Source organism: Bufo gargarizans, chromosome 5, assembly GCF_014858855.1.
Source record: "Bufo gargarizans isolate SCDJY-AF-19 chromosome 5, ASM1485885v1, whole genome shotgun sequence".
NCBI classification, from domain to species: Eukaryota; Metazoa; Chordata; class Amphibia; order Anura; family Bufonidae; genus Bufo; species Bufo gargarizans.
This window is the reverse complement of record NC_058084.1, coordinates 104,826,343-104,844,091: the sequence shown is the minus strand read 5'-3', so window position 1 is coordinate 104,844,091 and position 17,749 is coordinate 104,826,343. Positions and strand designations below refer to the sequence as shown.

The window sequence follows — 17,749 nt, the reverse complement described above, 5'->3', positions numbered from 1 at the left end:
AAGCCAGTCGGATCCTTATTTGTAACTTCTTGTTTTCTGTTACACCATCCGTGACAATAGTCCAAATAGGGACACCAGAGAACCAGTGACAGGATAATGGGTGTGCAAGGCTAATTAAGGAGGTAGTCCTATCACAGACAATGGGGCATATTGTTAGGATATTCCCCCATTGTTTGATAAGTTGTGGCTGGTTCCCAGGAGTCCGGCCACCGCCAAGCGCAATCTCCATACAAGCGAATGGGAGAGCACCGCGCTTGCGCGGCCACCACTCCCATTCATTTGAGGCCGACGGAAATAGCCGAGGCAGTGCTTGGCTATTTTCGGCGCCCCCATAGAAATGAATGGATGGTGGCTGCGCATGCGCAGTGCGCACACTGTCACCTACCCCACTCCATTCTCGGTGTAGGTGCAGGTCCCAGAGGTGGGACTCGCACCTATCAAACAATGGGGACATATCCGAGCGATATGCCCCAATTGTCTGTAATGGGAATACCCCTTTAATGCCTGTTCCGATCCACCACAACAGCTACCGTAGCACAAATTGCTGAAAAAATTAAAAGGGTTTTCAAGCCCAAAGTATTTGTCATCTAACTACTGCATCATTGACAAATGGCAGTTCGTTGGGCCACTGGACAACCCACTGATTCCAAGGAGGGGGAACATAGCCCCCCATTACCCCCAGTCGCAAAACTAGAAGGAGTATGAGTATGTCTCCTCTCACTCTCATTTTAATATTATGGCTGATGAGTGTATGTTAAACAACTCCTTGTAGTGACAGGATCATATCACTGGCTCATATCCTAAACCCATATTTAAGAAGTATTCACTTTAATGCATCAGAATTTGTTATAGCTCCAAATTGGCTTTATAAAGTTTTGCTCAAAATAATAACATGAAAAGATATATAGTGCTGATATGGTGAGCATGGGGATTAGTGATTAAACAGCTTGCTGGATCACAGCCTGTATCAATAATCTGGTGAGCTTCATCATCTCGATTACTCAGTCTCTCCAAGTCACTTTCAAACCCAGGAAGATAACTGCAGGATGACTGCATTAAACAACCGGCTTCAAGGTACATTAGTTCACAATGCTTAGAATAGAATATAAGTGAATTAAACACTGTGTCTTGCAATGTGTTTCAATTACGTTAAATTAGAAAAAAAAAAATTGTATCTAAAAAGTTTGCTCACCCTAAGGATCTATCAGGGTCGTAGCTAGAATTGATTGGGCTCCACACCAAGTTTTTGTAGGTCCCCCTCATGACCATCCTAGGGCATCGCTTGTGTGCATATGTAAGAGTTCACATCAGGTTTTTGCCATCCAGTTGATGTATACATTGGAAAAAAAAGGAGTCCGGTAAAAAACATATACATTAATGCTTTTTTTTTTTTTTACAATGGAACTGTATGGTGAACAGATGCCATTGTATGATATCTCTCTGAGGCATCCATTAATGTATATGTTTTTGGTATACGTTAAACGGATGGCAAAAACGTGATGTGAACCCAGCCTTAGTGTGCCAGAATAGGCACTAGTAGCAGAGCGGCAAAGAGGGGAGGCTGCCATGTACTGCATGGTATAGTACAGAAGGCAGACAGGGCGCACAGCCCGGTACTGGTGATCAGTAGTGAGGATTGTGTTCCCTAAGGCTCATTTACTCTATTGGGAAACACAGGGCACACTACCGTATAATATACTGGAATCTATATACTGTATATATTAGTCCTACCCCCAAATAATAATACATTTAGTAATTATATGTTACCAACATATAGAGACTAAATAACACCGCCATACTGGATAATAGCTCACTGTAACATTATAGCCCCATACCATGACTGGACAACACTGCCATACAGTGACTGGATAACACCGCCATACAGTGACCGGATAACACCTCCATACAGTGACCGGATAACACTGCCATACAAGAACTGAATAGCACTCCCATACAGTGACTGGATAACACCTCCATACAGGAACTGAATAGCACCTCCATACAGTGACTGGATAACACCATCATACAGTGACTGGATAACGCCGCCATGCAGTAACTAGATAGCACCCCCATACAGTAACTGGATAGCACCACCATACAGTGACTGGATAACAGGGTATAAGGGGACACAGTACAGAGTACAAGAGGGCACAGTATAGCGTATGGTAAGGGGGCAAAATGCAGGGGCTAATAGGGCATAGTACAGGTTAGAAGGCCCTTGTACTGTGCCTCCTACAGTTTATTATAAGGGGGCACAGTACAGAGTAGGAGGCAGACTCACCAATGTTGGTCAGGCTGGCAGGGAGTCAGAAGCAGGAGGTTGGCACTGGCTGGCAGGCAGGCAGCAGCAGTGCTTGGAGGCGGACACGGGCTGAGACACAAAGCTGCTTCTTCTTGGCTGTCACAGCCAGAGTAGGAGCTAGACGGGCGGATAAGTGACAGAGACGGGCACATCCAGGGTCCACTTCAACGATTGGTAGAGCAGCAGTTTCAGGTCACTGCTGCTCCAGCGATCAGATAACAGCAGCAGTGCAGACAAGAGGTAGGAGAGTCCCTCTCTCCCTTCTCTTCGTTTCTGTGCAGGCTGCATTACCCTGCTACTGCTCCTGGGCCCCAAAGCAGTGGCTTCCCCTGCCTCCCCGAAAGCTACGCTTCTGGGCTCTATGCAACTACTGCAAACATAGCCACTGCACCATAAAATATCTAATTAAACTTATCTTATTAAAGGGGTTTTCTCATTAATTTATTTACTTTACTCACATATCGTATTTGGAGGGATTTCTTCCCTTTCTGTGGGTGGGCAGCAGCTTATTTACCAAAATGCATTGCATTTAGCTTCTTTCCTCCACTGCATAGTAAACAGTCCCAGAGATACATATGGTATGTAATGCCCTTCCCCCATTTCCTTCTATAAATTTAAAAGTAGAGGTGAATAAATTAAAGGTGTCTGGGCTGCTTCACTATGAGATCACTTTGCCAGCACTGAGAGGAGGAAAAAAGTAGGGATGCTATTCAGCATGTTAGTCCACCACTAAATGAAAGAGAAGGTGGACCCCAGCTTGCTGTATCAATTGAAAAAAAATCTAACTCGTTACTCCGCTCGAGCTCCCTGGCTTCCTTTAGCAGTGTTCCAGTCCCTGTCCTGTAAGCTTTCCATCAGGCAGGGTCACATGCAACCAATGACTCAATAGTCACAAGTCACCAACCGGCACGTCCCTGTCAGATGCAGCCTAGGGACATTTCACCATTGGCTGCAGTGGCTCAAGTGATCCTCATCCATCTGGAAGTTTACAGGACAGGGACAGGTGAGTATGATTTTTTCAACAGGTATAACATGGCACCTTCAAGTGTGAATGCACTCCTGTTATCTAGGGAGCAGCATTCTTGTGCACTTTTGCCCTGCCTATCCCATAGGCGACCTTGATTAGGTGGTACATATAGCTGTGCGTGCTCTTCCTCTCATTGGTTGCTTGGTGCACACAGAGGTAACTAGGAGCAGCACACTGTATCTGCAGGGTCTGCTCTCATGAATATAGATGCCCATACGGCATTGATAGGTTTAGAGTAGGACCTGCCTGACTGAGACCACCTCGGCGTCGGTAGGCGGGCACAGAAGTGTTTTGATCAAAATATATTGGCTGAGCGTCTCAGACTGTATCATACCAGAGTGAGGGCTTAGTCCATATACACTGACCTAAAGAATTATTAGGAACACCATACTAATACGGTGTTGGACCCCCTTTTGCCTTCAGAACTGCCTTAATTCTACGTGGCATTGATTCAACAAGTTGCTGATAGCATTCTTTAGAAATGTTGGCCCATATTGATAGGATAGCATCTTGCAGTTGATGGAGATTTGAGGGCTGCACATCCAGGGCACGAAGCTCCCATTCCACCACATCCCAAAGATGCTCTATTGGGTTGAGGTCTGGTGACTGTGGGGGCCATTTTAGTACAGTGAACTCATTGTCATGTTCAAGAAACCAATTTGAAATGATTCGAGCTTTGTGACATGGTGCATTATCCTGCTAGAAGTAGCCATCAGAGGATGGGTACATGGTGGCCATGAAGGGATGGACATGGTCAGATACAATGCTCAGGTAGCCCGTGGCATTTAAATGATGGCCAATTGGCACTAAGGGGTCTCAAGTGTGCCCAGAAAACATCCCCCACACCATTACACCACCACCACCAGCCTGCACAGTGGTAACAAGGCATGATGGATACATGTTCTCATTCTGTTTACGCCAAATTCGGACTCTACCATTTGAATGTCTCAACAGAAATCGAGACTCATCAGACCAGGCAACATATTTCCAGTCTTCAACAGTCCAATTTTGGTGAGCTTGTGCAAATTATAGCCTCTTTTTTGTAGTGGAGATGAGTGGTACCCGGTGGGGTCTTCTGCTGTTGTAGCCCACCTTTCTTTCCCATTCTGACATTCAGTTTGGAGTTCAGGAGATTGTCTTGACCAGGACCACAACCCTACATGCATTGAAGCAACTGCCATGTGATTGGTTGACTAGATAATCGCATTAATGAGAAATAGAACAGGTGTTCCTAATGTTCCTAATAATTCTTTAGGTGAGTGTATGTTTGCATCTATTGCGTCTAGTGCATTATTTTCCGTGATTTTTTCCTTACAACATGCTAGGACTGAAAGTTAAAAAAGTCTTAAAAACTAGACAATCCCTTTAAGTATACAAAATATAATAACCAAACCTACTACTTGGCCACTGGGCTAACTTCTGGTTTACTAACATGGACAATGGTGTTTCACATGTGAATCCATTTTAATATTCTACCAGTTTATATATTCACTGTTTGAATCACATTTTATGCTTCATTATGATAAGTTTTGTAAACTATAACAAACAGTAGGAGCCATTATAGGGGACATTATTATTATTATTGGTGGCACTACAAGGGCATTTTTACTACTAGGCCATTATTTTTTCTGCAGTGTAGAATTTAGGTGCATTGGGGAGCACAGTATTTGGGTGGCAACAGAATGGGACCTTTGCATTAAGAAGGTGGGGAGAATGATAGAAGAGTGAGGAATCTAAGGTATCTATGTGTCAAACTCTCAAGACGAAACATGGCTGAAAGACACCGTCAAGGGGTCTGAGCTGAATGGAGAATATGAGGAAAGAGAATGTGTATAATCAGAGCAGACATTACTAAATGTAATCAGAATGTAGTGCTGTATTCCTTTGTATTTTTACAGACAGTGACTGTGGACCCACTATGCAAACCAACTGTTTTGATTTTAGGCTAATCTTGAGGGTGTTATCCTGGTGGTCCCTGGTTTTCACCTTTTAACCTCTATACAGGGATCTAGCCTTCGTTGCAGGGGAGAAACTAGGCTGCTACCTCTTGGAATAGTCCCAGTGTGGTTGGCTGCTGACCCACTTGGGTCAAATACACCTTTGATAAGCACTGAAGGCAATACATGTAGTCAGGAAACAGGCAAAGGTCAGGGCAGGCAGAGGATATGTGAATCCATGAAACCATTCAAAGGTCAGGGCTGACAGCACAGGATGATGAACAGGCACAAGTCAGGCCAGGTGGCTGAGGGTCAAAATCCAGGAATCTGGCAGAATTCGCTACACAAACAGACAAGCAGATTATAGCCATTTTGCAGGGCCTAGTAAGCAAATGAAACCAAAAGGAATCTATTGCTCAGCCAAGGGTTGGAACAAACAGCCCAGCATATATGAGGGCAGATAAGCTCATTAGTTGAACAGCTGAACACGGAGCAAAAAGGGAAATAAACCCTTGCATTTCTGCAAGGAGAGGTAAGTAATCTTCCCTTTACAAGTCCATTCTTGCACAACCACTTTAAGTTTGCAAAACTGTCCCAGATTTACTAATGTTAGTGCACCTAGACCTTGTTGTAAATTTCAACAAGATCTGGCACACATTGGCACCATCTGACGCATTTGCAATAGTAAATCTGCCTCACTATTTCATAAATACTGTTTTATTTGAGAAACTGGGGAACAAAACATTTGCTGGGATGTCAGCATTTTATGGAGCTTTATCAACTGAAATCCTGCAGTGTATTGCACAATAATGTTTTCACTAAAAAGTGTTTGAAAACTTTATTTGAATGGCAGAAAAGATAAGAATGAACAGAAAACTTACATCATCCAATGCTAATGTTTCCAAAAAGTGTTTGTACCAGATGTTCACAGCTCCTAGTGGACTAAATGCACCTGTCTCTATGCAGAAATTATTAAAATTATCTATAATTTTTCTATTCAACAAAATGTCTGGGAAAAAAACACTTCCTTGCTGAATTTGTTAGTTTTGGTGCAGTTTTGATCCAATTTTTCAGCCAACACTAGCACTGGTTTCAAAAAGAACAGAAATATGTTTATTGTATAGATAAAATGCATTTATTAAAAAAAAGAGAATCTGTCACCAGTTTTATGCTGCTAGGTTCAAAAGCTCCTTCGCATGCCGAGTCTCGTTCGGCATTTGCTGGAGCTGTTCAATACAAGATTTTAGCGAAACGGCTGGGTCAATTAAAGAAAGTGACCCAGCATTTTGCTAAAGGGATCTGTCACAAGTTTATGTTGCCCTTAGTTAGGACACCATAAAACTGGTGACAGATTCCCTTTTAAGAGCATCTGTGACCATACTCAACCATATTAAACCAAGCATACTGCCTGGTAGGGTTGATTATGACAAATTAAATGAACCCTCTATTTCTACAAATAGATGTACCGTTGCAGCATAATGGTTACTTTTATCTTTATGCAAGTTAGGTGATCACAGCACCAAGGGACTGGCCTAGCCTCTCGGAGCACCGCTTCTCTCGCCTGTCACCACTCGCCCTCATGGTCTGATAGACAGTGCCCAGTGTTAGACAGTCCTCACTGTTCAGATGCCTGGCCCTGAAATCTTGTGCTTGTTCCAGTGAGACGTTGATTGGCATATGCAGAGTTAATTTCTAGGGGGGGTGGGCTCTGCTCATTCTGAGATTTGCACTGCACAAGCGCCGATGACATCAGTCTCCTACCAGAAGAGAAGATGCTCGGCTTTGCTTCTAGATCAGCGAAGCCAAGGGACTTGACTTCCGGGAGGAGACTGACACCATCAGGGCTTGCGCAGATCTCAGGGCAAGGAGAACCCTGTGAAATGAACTGTGCATGAGCTGATCAAAGTCTCGCCCATGCAAGCGTGAGATTTCAAGGCCAGGTATCCATAAAATGAGGACCATGAGGGGGGATTGTGACCGGAGAAGAGTTCTCTTGTTTTCTCTGATCATCTAATTTGCATAAAAATAAACATAATAATTATGCGGCAATGGTACATTTATTTGCAGCAATAGAGGGCTCATTTAATTCAGCATAACCAACTCTACCAGGCAGCATAATAGGGTTTATCAGGGTGACGGATGTTCTTTAAATGCATAGAAAACTGCACCAAAGTACTATACCTTGTTCACATGGTATTTCTGACTTGCACATTCCAGTGTGAGATGCTGCAAAACGTCGTAATGGCATTTTAGGCAGCTGTGATCACTGCATCACTACAATAAAACCCACAATTATTAACTTCAAGTAAATCTTTTTCAGACCATTGCCTACGTGTCTTTTAATTGCTTTGGGATATGGTTTTTACAAACCAAAAGTTATACTTCAGGAGAGGATCGCACAGATTTGCTTTAAAACGTCAATGTCTCCCAACAGGAAAGAAAAGCTGCAATTTTGCCGCAAATCGCAATGAATCCATGACGATGTGGAGCCCTAGCCCTAAGAAGTGAATGCAGACTGTAGACCTACTCATTAGAGTGTTTGCAGAGATTTCAGTGACTTAGCTAGCTGGCTGTATTACTGAGCATCGAGGTAGGGATGATTAATGAAGCATTGCATGGGAATGTACTGCACACTTCTTTCTGTGCTTAGAGCACTACTTGGCCTCGTAGGTGTGGCTCGAGAACATCTTGTCCAGGCAGTGAGCTCGTAGGATCCTTTGCAGCTAATTGTCTGCAATGACAAAACAAACCACAATATTACAAACACAATTACACTGGTCAGACTGAAACAATAAACAGACAAATGCCTGATGCTAATGACAAATTAGTATTACATCCATAGTCTCCAATTAATCTTCCCTACAATACATGTCAAGACACTTTGGACTCTGTATGGCAGGTTTAGTTATTGAATAGAAACCTGGAGACAGGTCTTAGCAGGCAGCAATTCATATTTCTTATCTAATGCAAAAACCTTCTATTTTTTCCCCTGGAATAATAATGATTTGCTGTCATTTCCTTTAACCCCTTAGCGTTTGTGGCGGGCATTCCGCACCCCCACCCCCGTTTGTCATTTCTGCATATTCCCGGCACCCCCACCAATCAGCAGTTTGAGAAATCCGCATAACTCGCTGGAGCTCTTGTGAGCACTGCGGCCTCCTGACAGCTTACCAAGCACAGTGCCCTCCACTGGACAGCTTGAATTGGACTGAGCTACGCCTAGGCCATGTGACCGATGAATGTGATGTGACATGGCCATCAATATCAAAATCCTGGAGAACCCCTTTAACCAATCCAGGGTCTGCACAGAAAACTTCACAAGTGGCTTTATTCCTGGTGAACTGATGCCTGGACAGGAAGGAGAATAGGAAGCCTCACACCTGGGTATAAGGCAATGCATCCAAGATGCATGAATCAGAGCATTTTGTAAAAGAAGGGTAGCATGGCAGCTGAAGGCATCTGTGTTGGTCCCATGTTCATATGGGCCTGCACCGCAGAGAAATATGATGTTTTACCATATGCAAATGAGCCTCTAGGAGCAACGGGGGCGTTGTCATTACACCTAGAGGCCCAGCTTTGCTGAGTCTTCTGCACTTTGATTGACAGGACCAGGTACTATATTTTCACTGCCTGGCCCTGTCAATGAAAGTGCAGAAGGTGAAGCAGTAGCAGAGAGAGCAGAGCCTCTAGGAGTAATGGCAACACCCCAGTTGCTCCTAGAGACTCATTTGCATACATTTAAGCATCGTTTTTCTCAGTAATGCGGGCACATATGAACAAGGGACCAACACATATGCCTTTACCTGCCAAGCGCACATGTAACAGGTAAGCCAGTTACATAGATACAAATCTGATGACAGATGCCCAGTGGCGTCGCCAGGGGGGGGGGCCAGAGGGTGCCACGCCACCCCCCTACATCACGCTGTGCCCCCCCATGTGCCCCTCTAACTAAAATGCCCCCCTAAGTGAGCCGCCGCAGTCGGGCACAGGGAGATTGCGCTCATCTCCATAGTAATCTGCCTGTGCTGCGGCGGTGCAGGGGAGGGAGAGGCGTGTCCCTTCCCCTTCCTCTGATAGGCTGCAGGCACTAGGCCGGAAGAGGCCTGCATCGCATCGCTGACATGGAGGTAAATATAAGTGTTTTTTATTTTTATTTTTTACAGGCACAATAAGGGGGGCTCTTGTTCCTGGCACATTGGGGGGCTTATTACTGGCACATTGGTGGGGGCTTATTACTGGCACATTGGGAGAGCTTATTACTGGCACATTGGGGGGGCTTATTACTGGCACATTGGGGGGCTTATTACTGGCACATTGGAGGGGGCTTATTACTGGCACATGATGGGGGGCTTATTACATTACTGGCACATGATGGGGGGGCTTATTACTGGCACATGATGGGGGGCTTATTACTGGCACGTGATGGGGGGATTATTACTGGCACGTGATGGGGGGCTTATTACAATACTGGCACATGATGGGGGCACTTATTACTGGCACATTATTGGTGGGCACTATAGGGGCATCTACTGAGGCCACAAAGAAGGGGTATTTTATATGGGGGGGCTCTGTACAGTAGCATTTTATACTGGGACACATGGTGGGTACTATGGGGAAGGGGGAGAGGAGTACTATGGAGTCATCTACGGGGGGCACTAAGAAGGGGTATTTTATACTTGCAAATTATGGGGGACACTGAGGGGATCTACTGGGGCACGATATATGGGGCATTTTACTGGTACATTATGGGGGGCACTAGGAGGAAGGGGGGAGAGTAGCACTATGGGGGCATTTACTGGGGGCACTATATAGGGGTATTTTATACTGGCACATTATGGGGGACATTAGCTCAACAGGGGGCATTACAAGGGGGTATTTTTTGCATTGTCACATTATAAGGAGAATTATTTCTACTGGGGGGGGGGGCATTATGGTGGGCTTTATTACTCCCCCATGGTATGACCCCCTAGTAGCAGCACCAGCCTCTCCCTGCTCTGCTATCCCTCTGCCCTTTCTCCAAATCCTTATTATGAAATCTTTCTCTTTAGGATAAAGCACAACATCAGCTCCACAGATCCCCCCCATAGCAGTGTCATCCACAGATCCCCCTCCCTATAAAAGTGTCATCCACAGGCAGCTAGGACATGTTGAAATCTGAGTGATTTTTTTTTTTTTTTTTTTTAACCACAGACAGCAGGACTTTTCTTCCCTGTTGCGGTTTTAGGTATTGGGTAAAGTATCGCAGCATTTCTAAGCGTACTTGTGTAAATGTATCGTTGTTATAGCTGCCCCCCCCTACTTTTGTCCTGGCCCCCAGTGTGCCCCCCCAAAATTTGAAAGCTAGAGACGCCACTGCAGATTCCCTTTAAAGCTGGCCATACATTTGAGATAATGATCGGTCGCAATCGTTTTCCACGATAGTTGTACAAATAATTCCACCAACTACTCAAGCACAATGGCAAGTGATCGGCTGAATTCAGCTGATCATGCCATCAACATGCAGTTTCGGCCGATGAGTGGATATTTTTTTCCAGCATGGCGGATCACTCGTTCGCGATAGTTTTTCAAACGACAGTCATCCAGAATGGCCAAAATCTGACATGCCGGCCGACTTTAATCTTATGTGTATGACCACCTTACATCCATGGCTACCAACAAGCTTTAGGGCTCTTTCACACGAGCGGATGCCGTGCGGGTAATCTGCTGCGTGAAAGAATGCCAAGCCGCGCTCCAGACAGCAGAGACACGGAGCCTTAACATGATTAAGAATGCTCTTTGCCTCCCTGTGACCTTTTTACTACAAAATCACGGTGACAACTTCATCTCACTGTGATTTTGTAGTAAAAAGATCACAGAGAGGCACGGAGCATTATCAATCATGTTACTGCTCCGTGTCTCTGCTGTCCGGAGTGGGGCTTGGCATTCTTTCACGCAGCGTATTACCTGAACGGGATCCGCCTGTGTGAAACAGCCCTTAGGGTTGCTGAGGAGAGTGGCCAATAAATCTATGTTCGATGGAAGAAAGTGAATTAAAGAAAGACATGGGAAGTTTAATTCTTAGATCTGAAAGAAAATATAGTATTCTGTTCCGAATAATTTTACTGGGAATCGGTGACTAGTTTGAGCTTATCCTATCTATATTCCACTCAATACAGTGCCCAAGCTCAGAAGTCCCGAGCTCCCAGATCTTTCCGTCACTGATTGACAGCCTATACACATCTCAAGAGTAAATACAGTTTCTTTGGGATTCAGTTCAGGTTTCCGTAAGTCCCGAGCTCCCAGATCTTCCCGTCGCTGATTGACAGCCTTCTTCCTATACACATCTCAAGAGTAAATACTGTTTCTTTAGGATTCAGTTCAGGTTTCCGTAAGAAAATAAAAATCAATGTTAGAATACACTCAATAGGACTGAATGTGTTCTCGGTACGTGGACCTATCTTTTACTTCCTCCAAACTACCTGAAATAAATCCATCTCCAAAGTAAATCAATTGAAATTCAGGCTAAGACTCATAGTGAATAAAGACAGTGTACCTGAAGGCCTGGAAGCCCCGTACTTGTAGCACAGGAATGCATAATTCAATGTTAATGTATGCCATTTTAATTTCTGAAATGATTACAGTAGCAAGACTCAGGAAACCCCATCAGTCAGCTTTATTAAGCATATTAATATGTAATGTGGCCAAGCATAGCAAAACACTACATGATTGTTCCTTACGAAACCACTCTATAGAACAGAATACTTATGCCCAACTCTTCTGATTAATATCAAGAGACAAAGGTATCAAAAAGACGTACATTGAGTAATCTACATGCAGGTCATAGCTGAGCATGTGAAAACGCTCTATGTGCTCTGTCATGTTGGGTCTCAGCCACCTGTCACAATGACAAACTGCCCATTCACGAGATTCCTGTTGAATCAACTGCTTGATGTTTTTATATGTTCCTCCTGCCACAATGCTAATTTCACTATGTTAACAGTGACTGTGTTTTATTAATTTATGGCCACGCTGACTAAATGACAGTACTGATTATATCATTGACCTGAATGGTTTCCAACCTGAATTATAGGGTTAAACTCTGTATAATTTAAGATCAGGACTGTGTTCAAAACCTCCGCAAGAAGTTTTTGAAATTAAAGTGACACTTTGAAACCCATGAGACACCACATATGCAGCAAAAGAGCAAAGCTTCTGAATGTGAACTGCCGTGTCCTCCTACTGTGTATGATCCCTTTGTCCCAAAATGTTCCTTTACTTGTATAACAAACATTTTCTAAAACTTTATCCTTTAACATTAGCAAAGTCTATACATTAATCTATTGCTATAAACATATATATATTTTTTTTAAATGATATCCTTTTTACCAAGAAAATGATATGTACCCACATACATAGAGGACATGTGAATCATGTGACATCATAAATTATACATCTCTCGTCAAAGCCCCGAGAAAACCAGAAAGTATATGGCTCATTAATCACATCTGTCTCTGTAGCGGCACAAAACCATAGTGTCACACGGGTAATGTGAAAAAGTGCTTTCTGCTGCAGCGTACAAGCTGGGGTTAGTTTTTTCTTCAGTGTTTCTGGTAGTTTACACAGTATTGCTTTCATTTATCATCACAGGCAAAATAAATATATTGTAGAACTGTAAATGGGACTTTACTGATGTCATCACTGAGTAACCTTTATCAACTTTAATAATGTAAAGAGGAAGGGGCTGAATATACACAGTACTGAGTCCTGTCATATACCAGTAGGAGCAGCTCCAACTTCTTGTCAAATGATGATATATTCACTACAGCAAAAAGAAAACTAATTATGCTGAAATTCCCGTCTACCTATCACTCAAAGCCATAAAAATAGAATATTTGCATATATTCTTCAAGAGGAAAAAAGTTTGGAAGAAATCCCATGTCAGCATTGAGTTTAAGCAGTGGAGCATGACATGGTAAGGTTCTACATTTTCAGACACTGTTTAAAATATGCCTAGGGAAGTCCAGGTAAACAATGCAAGTCAGAGTACTTGTCTAAAGAAATACAGACCTCTCATTCCAACGCTATATATGGGACATATATACACCCTTAAAGGGGTTGTCCCCATGAAAAAATTCAACTTTTTCAAACCAGCACCTGGATCTGAATACTTTTTAATTAAAATTTAGTATAGCCAGTGAGCTATTCAATAAAATGTATCTGTATAGCGCCACCTGCTGTTTGTTCTTTTCCTTATTTCTTATCCACCTCACTGAGGTGGTCGCAAGAACTCCGTTTTAATCGTCAATTGTCACCAGCCATACCTTCTGTGACAGTTATAGGGAGACAGCTGAATAAGAAGAAACATGTTCCCTGAGCTGTCAGGCTGAAACTAATCTAAATCCATGTGAGGTACAGGGCTGGTTCTAGCTTTGTTAGAAAGAGATTTCCATGTACTATATGATGTGTGTGTGGTTTTCTTTTTTTACATTAATCACTGCATAACCCCTTTAACAACTGCTTTCTTATCAGAGGATTTACCCCCTTCATTATGGTGGAGGTGTGGGAGTTTTGTCTACATATTCAGAAAGCCATAATATTTTTATTTTTACATTGACGCAGCTTAATGGGCTTATTTTTGGCAGCATGAGTTGTATTTTTCAATGGCATCATTTTGGGCGATATATAACTTATTAACTAAATGTCATTACTCTTTTATAGGGGGATGTGTGAAAAACACAGTAATTTCATAATAGCTTTTGGCATTTTCAATTTACAGTGTTCACTGTACAGAATAAATAACATATTACCTTTATTCTCTGGTTAGTGTGGTTATGGTGATACCAACTTTATATAGTTTATGCTTTACTACTGTTGCATAATAAATACACTTTTTGTGTCATATATAGAAGCCACAAGGCCTGACTCCTTTCCTAACATTTTTCTAACTAGAAAGGACCTATCTGATGTTGTTTTAGTTTTTTTTGCTGACACATTCATCTACAGGGAGTGGACCATGTACAAATCTGGCACATGCTCCCCTCGGGGTACAGACTGTAATAATAATGACAAAAATGAAACATGAAAAAATATAATATAAAATAACTGTTTGCTCACCGTATATCTTCACTAATATTAATAGTTTTCTTTGCCACATGTTTTTTTTAGGTGACTTGATTTCTGATCACTTTGCATGGGAGCCATAAGGTAGTACTTTGGTTTGTCTTTTTGTATATATCTCTGGTTCTGGTTCTGATACTGGATGGGCAGAATGGACTGAGGATGTTCAAAACCATCTGTTATAAACAGTAAAAATAAAAATGTTGCTTAATAGCAGAACTAAGGCCTCTTTCACACGGGCGAGTTTTCCGTGCGGGTGCAATGATTGAGGTGAACGCATTGCACCTGCACTGAAACTGGACCCATTCATTTCTATGGGGCTGTGCACATGAGCAGTGATTTTCACGCATCACTTGTGCGTTGCGAGAAAATTGCAGCAAGCTCTATACTGTGTGTTTTTCACGCAACGCAGGCCCCATAAAAAATCGCAAGCAAGTGCAGATGCGGTGCGATTTTCACGCATGGTTGCTAGGTGATGATCAGGATGAAGACCCGATCTTTATTATTTTCACTTATAACATGATTATAAGGGAAAATAATAGCATTCTTAATACAGAATGCTAAGTAAAATAGGGATTAAAAAATAAAAAAATAAAATTAATCACCATGGAGTTGGATCATGTGATGAACGCAGTGACGTCACCAAAGGTCCTTTTTCTCCCAGGTCATCAAAGAAGAAAAAAGAAGAGAAGCCGGGCTGCGCAAACAAGTGGATGAGGTGAGTTTAATTTCTTTTTTTTTAATTTTTAACCTCTCCATTCCTATTTTACTTAACATTCTGTATTAAGAATGTATTATTTTCCCTTATAACATGGTTATAAGGGAAAATAATAAAATCTACACAACACCTAACCCAAACCAGAACTTCGGGTTCGGGTCTGGGTACCAAACATGCCCGATTTTTCTCATGCGCATGCAACACGTATTAAAACGCTTTGCACTTGCGCGGAAAAATCATGCATTTTCCCGCGACGCAACAGCATCCTATCCGGCCCTCACATGCGATGCCCGTGTGAAAGAGGCCTAAGAATGCAGTTGTGAATAGAGCCCAAACGGTTTGCCAACAAATGCAGACTCTCTAGTTCCCCTCCTTGATTAGGCAGGACAAGTGTTAAATCACAGCTGCACAATCCTCTCTATTCCCGCCTTGCACTGATCTCTACAAGCAGTCCATGGCATTAAAATGCAATCAGAGTTCAGTTTCCTTGTGAAGAAACAACTCTGGACCCTAGATAACTGTAGAGACCTGGTAAGACATTAACCCCTTTACCACCTTAGATCACCAAGGATGCTGATATTAAACTGCCCTTTCACTGCCCTAGATCACCAGGGATGCCGATATCAAACTCTTAAACACATATTTCTGGAACAAATCTGATGTGAATGGATTCCCTCTAAGGACTACAAACCCAGGGAACCAATAATATTAGTTTTTACCCATTTTAACCTTTTTTTACATTTTACATACCCTGAGTTTCCCATAGTTATTATAATTTAACTCATGTATAAAGTGACTACATATTCCACTGTGCTAAATTCTTATTAAACTGATAAGAATTTAGCTATAATGAGTGTTTATTAACTGTCAAGAGTTCAGAGATAAGGTCTACAGATTCAGCCAACAGGGAAGTTCTATGACAGATTTGGTGTGTAGCAGAGAACCGGCTAGTCTGCAAATGCACTGAAATAGAAAGCTGTAAAAGAGAGACCGATGGAATTTTTGATAAAGACCATTTAAAAAAAAAAAAATAATCATTTTAGCCCAATATGAGTAAAATGCTATAATAATAAAAAAATTGTCCCCAAAGGTGTCCATAACCTTTAAAGCTGCTTGTAGAATTTTTTTTAACTAGCCTGTCCCTACTATAATATAAGTCCGCACTGAATGCAGTCTACTTCCTGCTGGGCTGTACTGGAAAGCAGCCACTCTGCGAAAGTGTAGCTACAGTGTAAAGTATGGAGGAGGGACAGAAACAAGGAAAGCGTACCAGCATAAACCTTTGGTGAGAGAGTGGGCAGATTTAGAATAATTTAGACTGAGATACACACTAAGTGGCTCCGCTCATCATAGCGCTACATTTATGCACTTATTCACACTGCTGGGACCCCAACCCTCTCAATCACAAGAATGGGGTCTATTCTCTGTTTGGAGTGATAGTCACACATGTGCGTGCCACTGTATTCATTTTCTATGGTAATCACAAATACAGCAATGTGACTGTTTTATTAGATGCATATGAACAAAAAATTTAATAACTTTAAAGGGTTATGCCATGATTGATATAAAAAATGAAAACATCATATAGTACATGACAATCTCCTTCCAACACAGCTAGAACCAGCCCTGTACCTCACATGGATCCAGATCTCACATTCATTGTTTTAATTGTTAGATTGTAAATAGGCAGGCACCATAGGGGCGTGTCTGTTTAGAAGGCGTGTCCTTTTGCAGAGGTTTGTCCTTTCTGCTGCAGTTCTCAGTGTTAGGCCCCCTACACACGAACGTGTGCGCCCCGTGGTCGTGCTGCGGCCCGCAATGCACGAACACCGTCTGTGGGGCAGCCGCAGTGGATCGCTGACCTATTCACTTTAATGGGTCCGCGATCCGGCCGTTCCGCAAAAAAGATAGAACATGTCCTATCTTTTTGCTGAACTAAAGTACGGGACGAAAGCCCACGGAAGCACTCCTTAGTGCTTCAGTAGGGTTCTGTTCCGTGCTTCCGTTCCGCATCTCCGGATTTGCGGACCCATTCAAGTGAATGGGTCTGCATCCGTGATGCAGAATGCCCACGGAACGGCGCCCGTGTACTGCGGATCAGCAAATGCGGTCTGCAATACGGCAACGGGCGCACGCGTTCGTCACTGTCACAGCTTCTAACAGTAGATATGGCTGGAACTGAGCCTGTGTGACCACCTTAGATGGCTGTGCACCTTACTATAATAATTACACAACCAGGGGGCGCCATTGTAATGAAGGAAAGAGAATATCTGGAGCATTTTTGTAACAGTAAATTACAAAAATATCAAATTTTTCACGTTTAAATATATATAGATATGCGTTAAAGGGAATCTGTCATGTTCAACATGGTGTTTGAGCTGCAGGCAGCATGTTATAGAGCAGGAGGAGCTGAGCAGATTGATATATGGTTTTATGGTAAAACATACAGTAAAATGTATTCATTTAAATTTCTGTTCATTCTGGGCTTTGAAGTCAAGGAGACGGTCCTATCAGTGACTGACAGCTATCTGTGTATACGCAGTCATAGAAGGAAGGCTGTCAGTCACTGATAGGACCGGCTCTGTGACTCCAAAGCCCAGAACGAGCAAGAATTTAGATGAATAAAATACAAGTTTTACTGAATGTTTTCCCATAAACTTATCAAGTGC

General features: G+C 42.7%; 1 protein-coding gene across 3 annotated transcripts in view; it reads right to left on the bottom strand.

The window, feature by feature from the left end:
• Window positions 1–7,358: 7,358 nt before the first annotated feature.
• The window catches only part of PPP1R42 (protein phosphatase 1 regulatory subunit 42), a 37,128-nt gene continuing 26,737 nt past the window's right edge, over window positions 7,359–17,749 (bottom strand). For 2 of the 3 annotated variants that reach the window (XM_044295101.1, XM_044295102.1), the window contains exons 8-9: window positions 14,360–14,538; window positions 7,359–7,997 (exon numbers count right to left, since the gene is read on the bottom strand). In XM_044295101.1, coding sequence (XP_044151036.1) covers window positions 14,378–14,538 — 161 coding nt within the window. In that variant the 3' untranslated portion in view covers window positions 7,359–7,997; window positions 14,360–14,377. The remainder of the gene's footprint in view (window positions 7,998–14,359; window positions 14,539–17,749) is intronic. The other variant, XM_044295103.1, reaches the window with a different exon arrangement.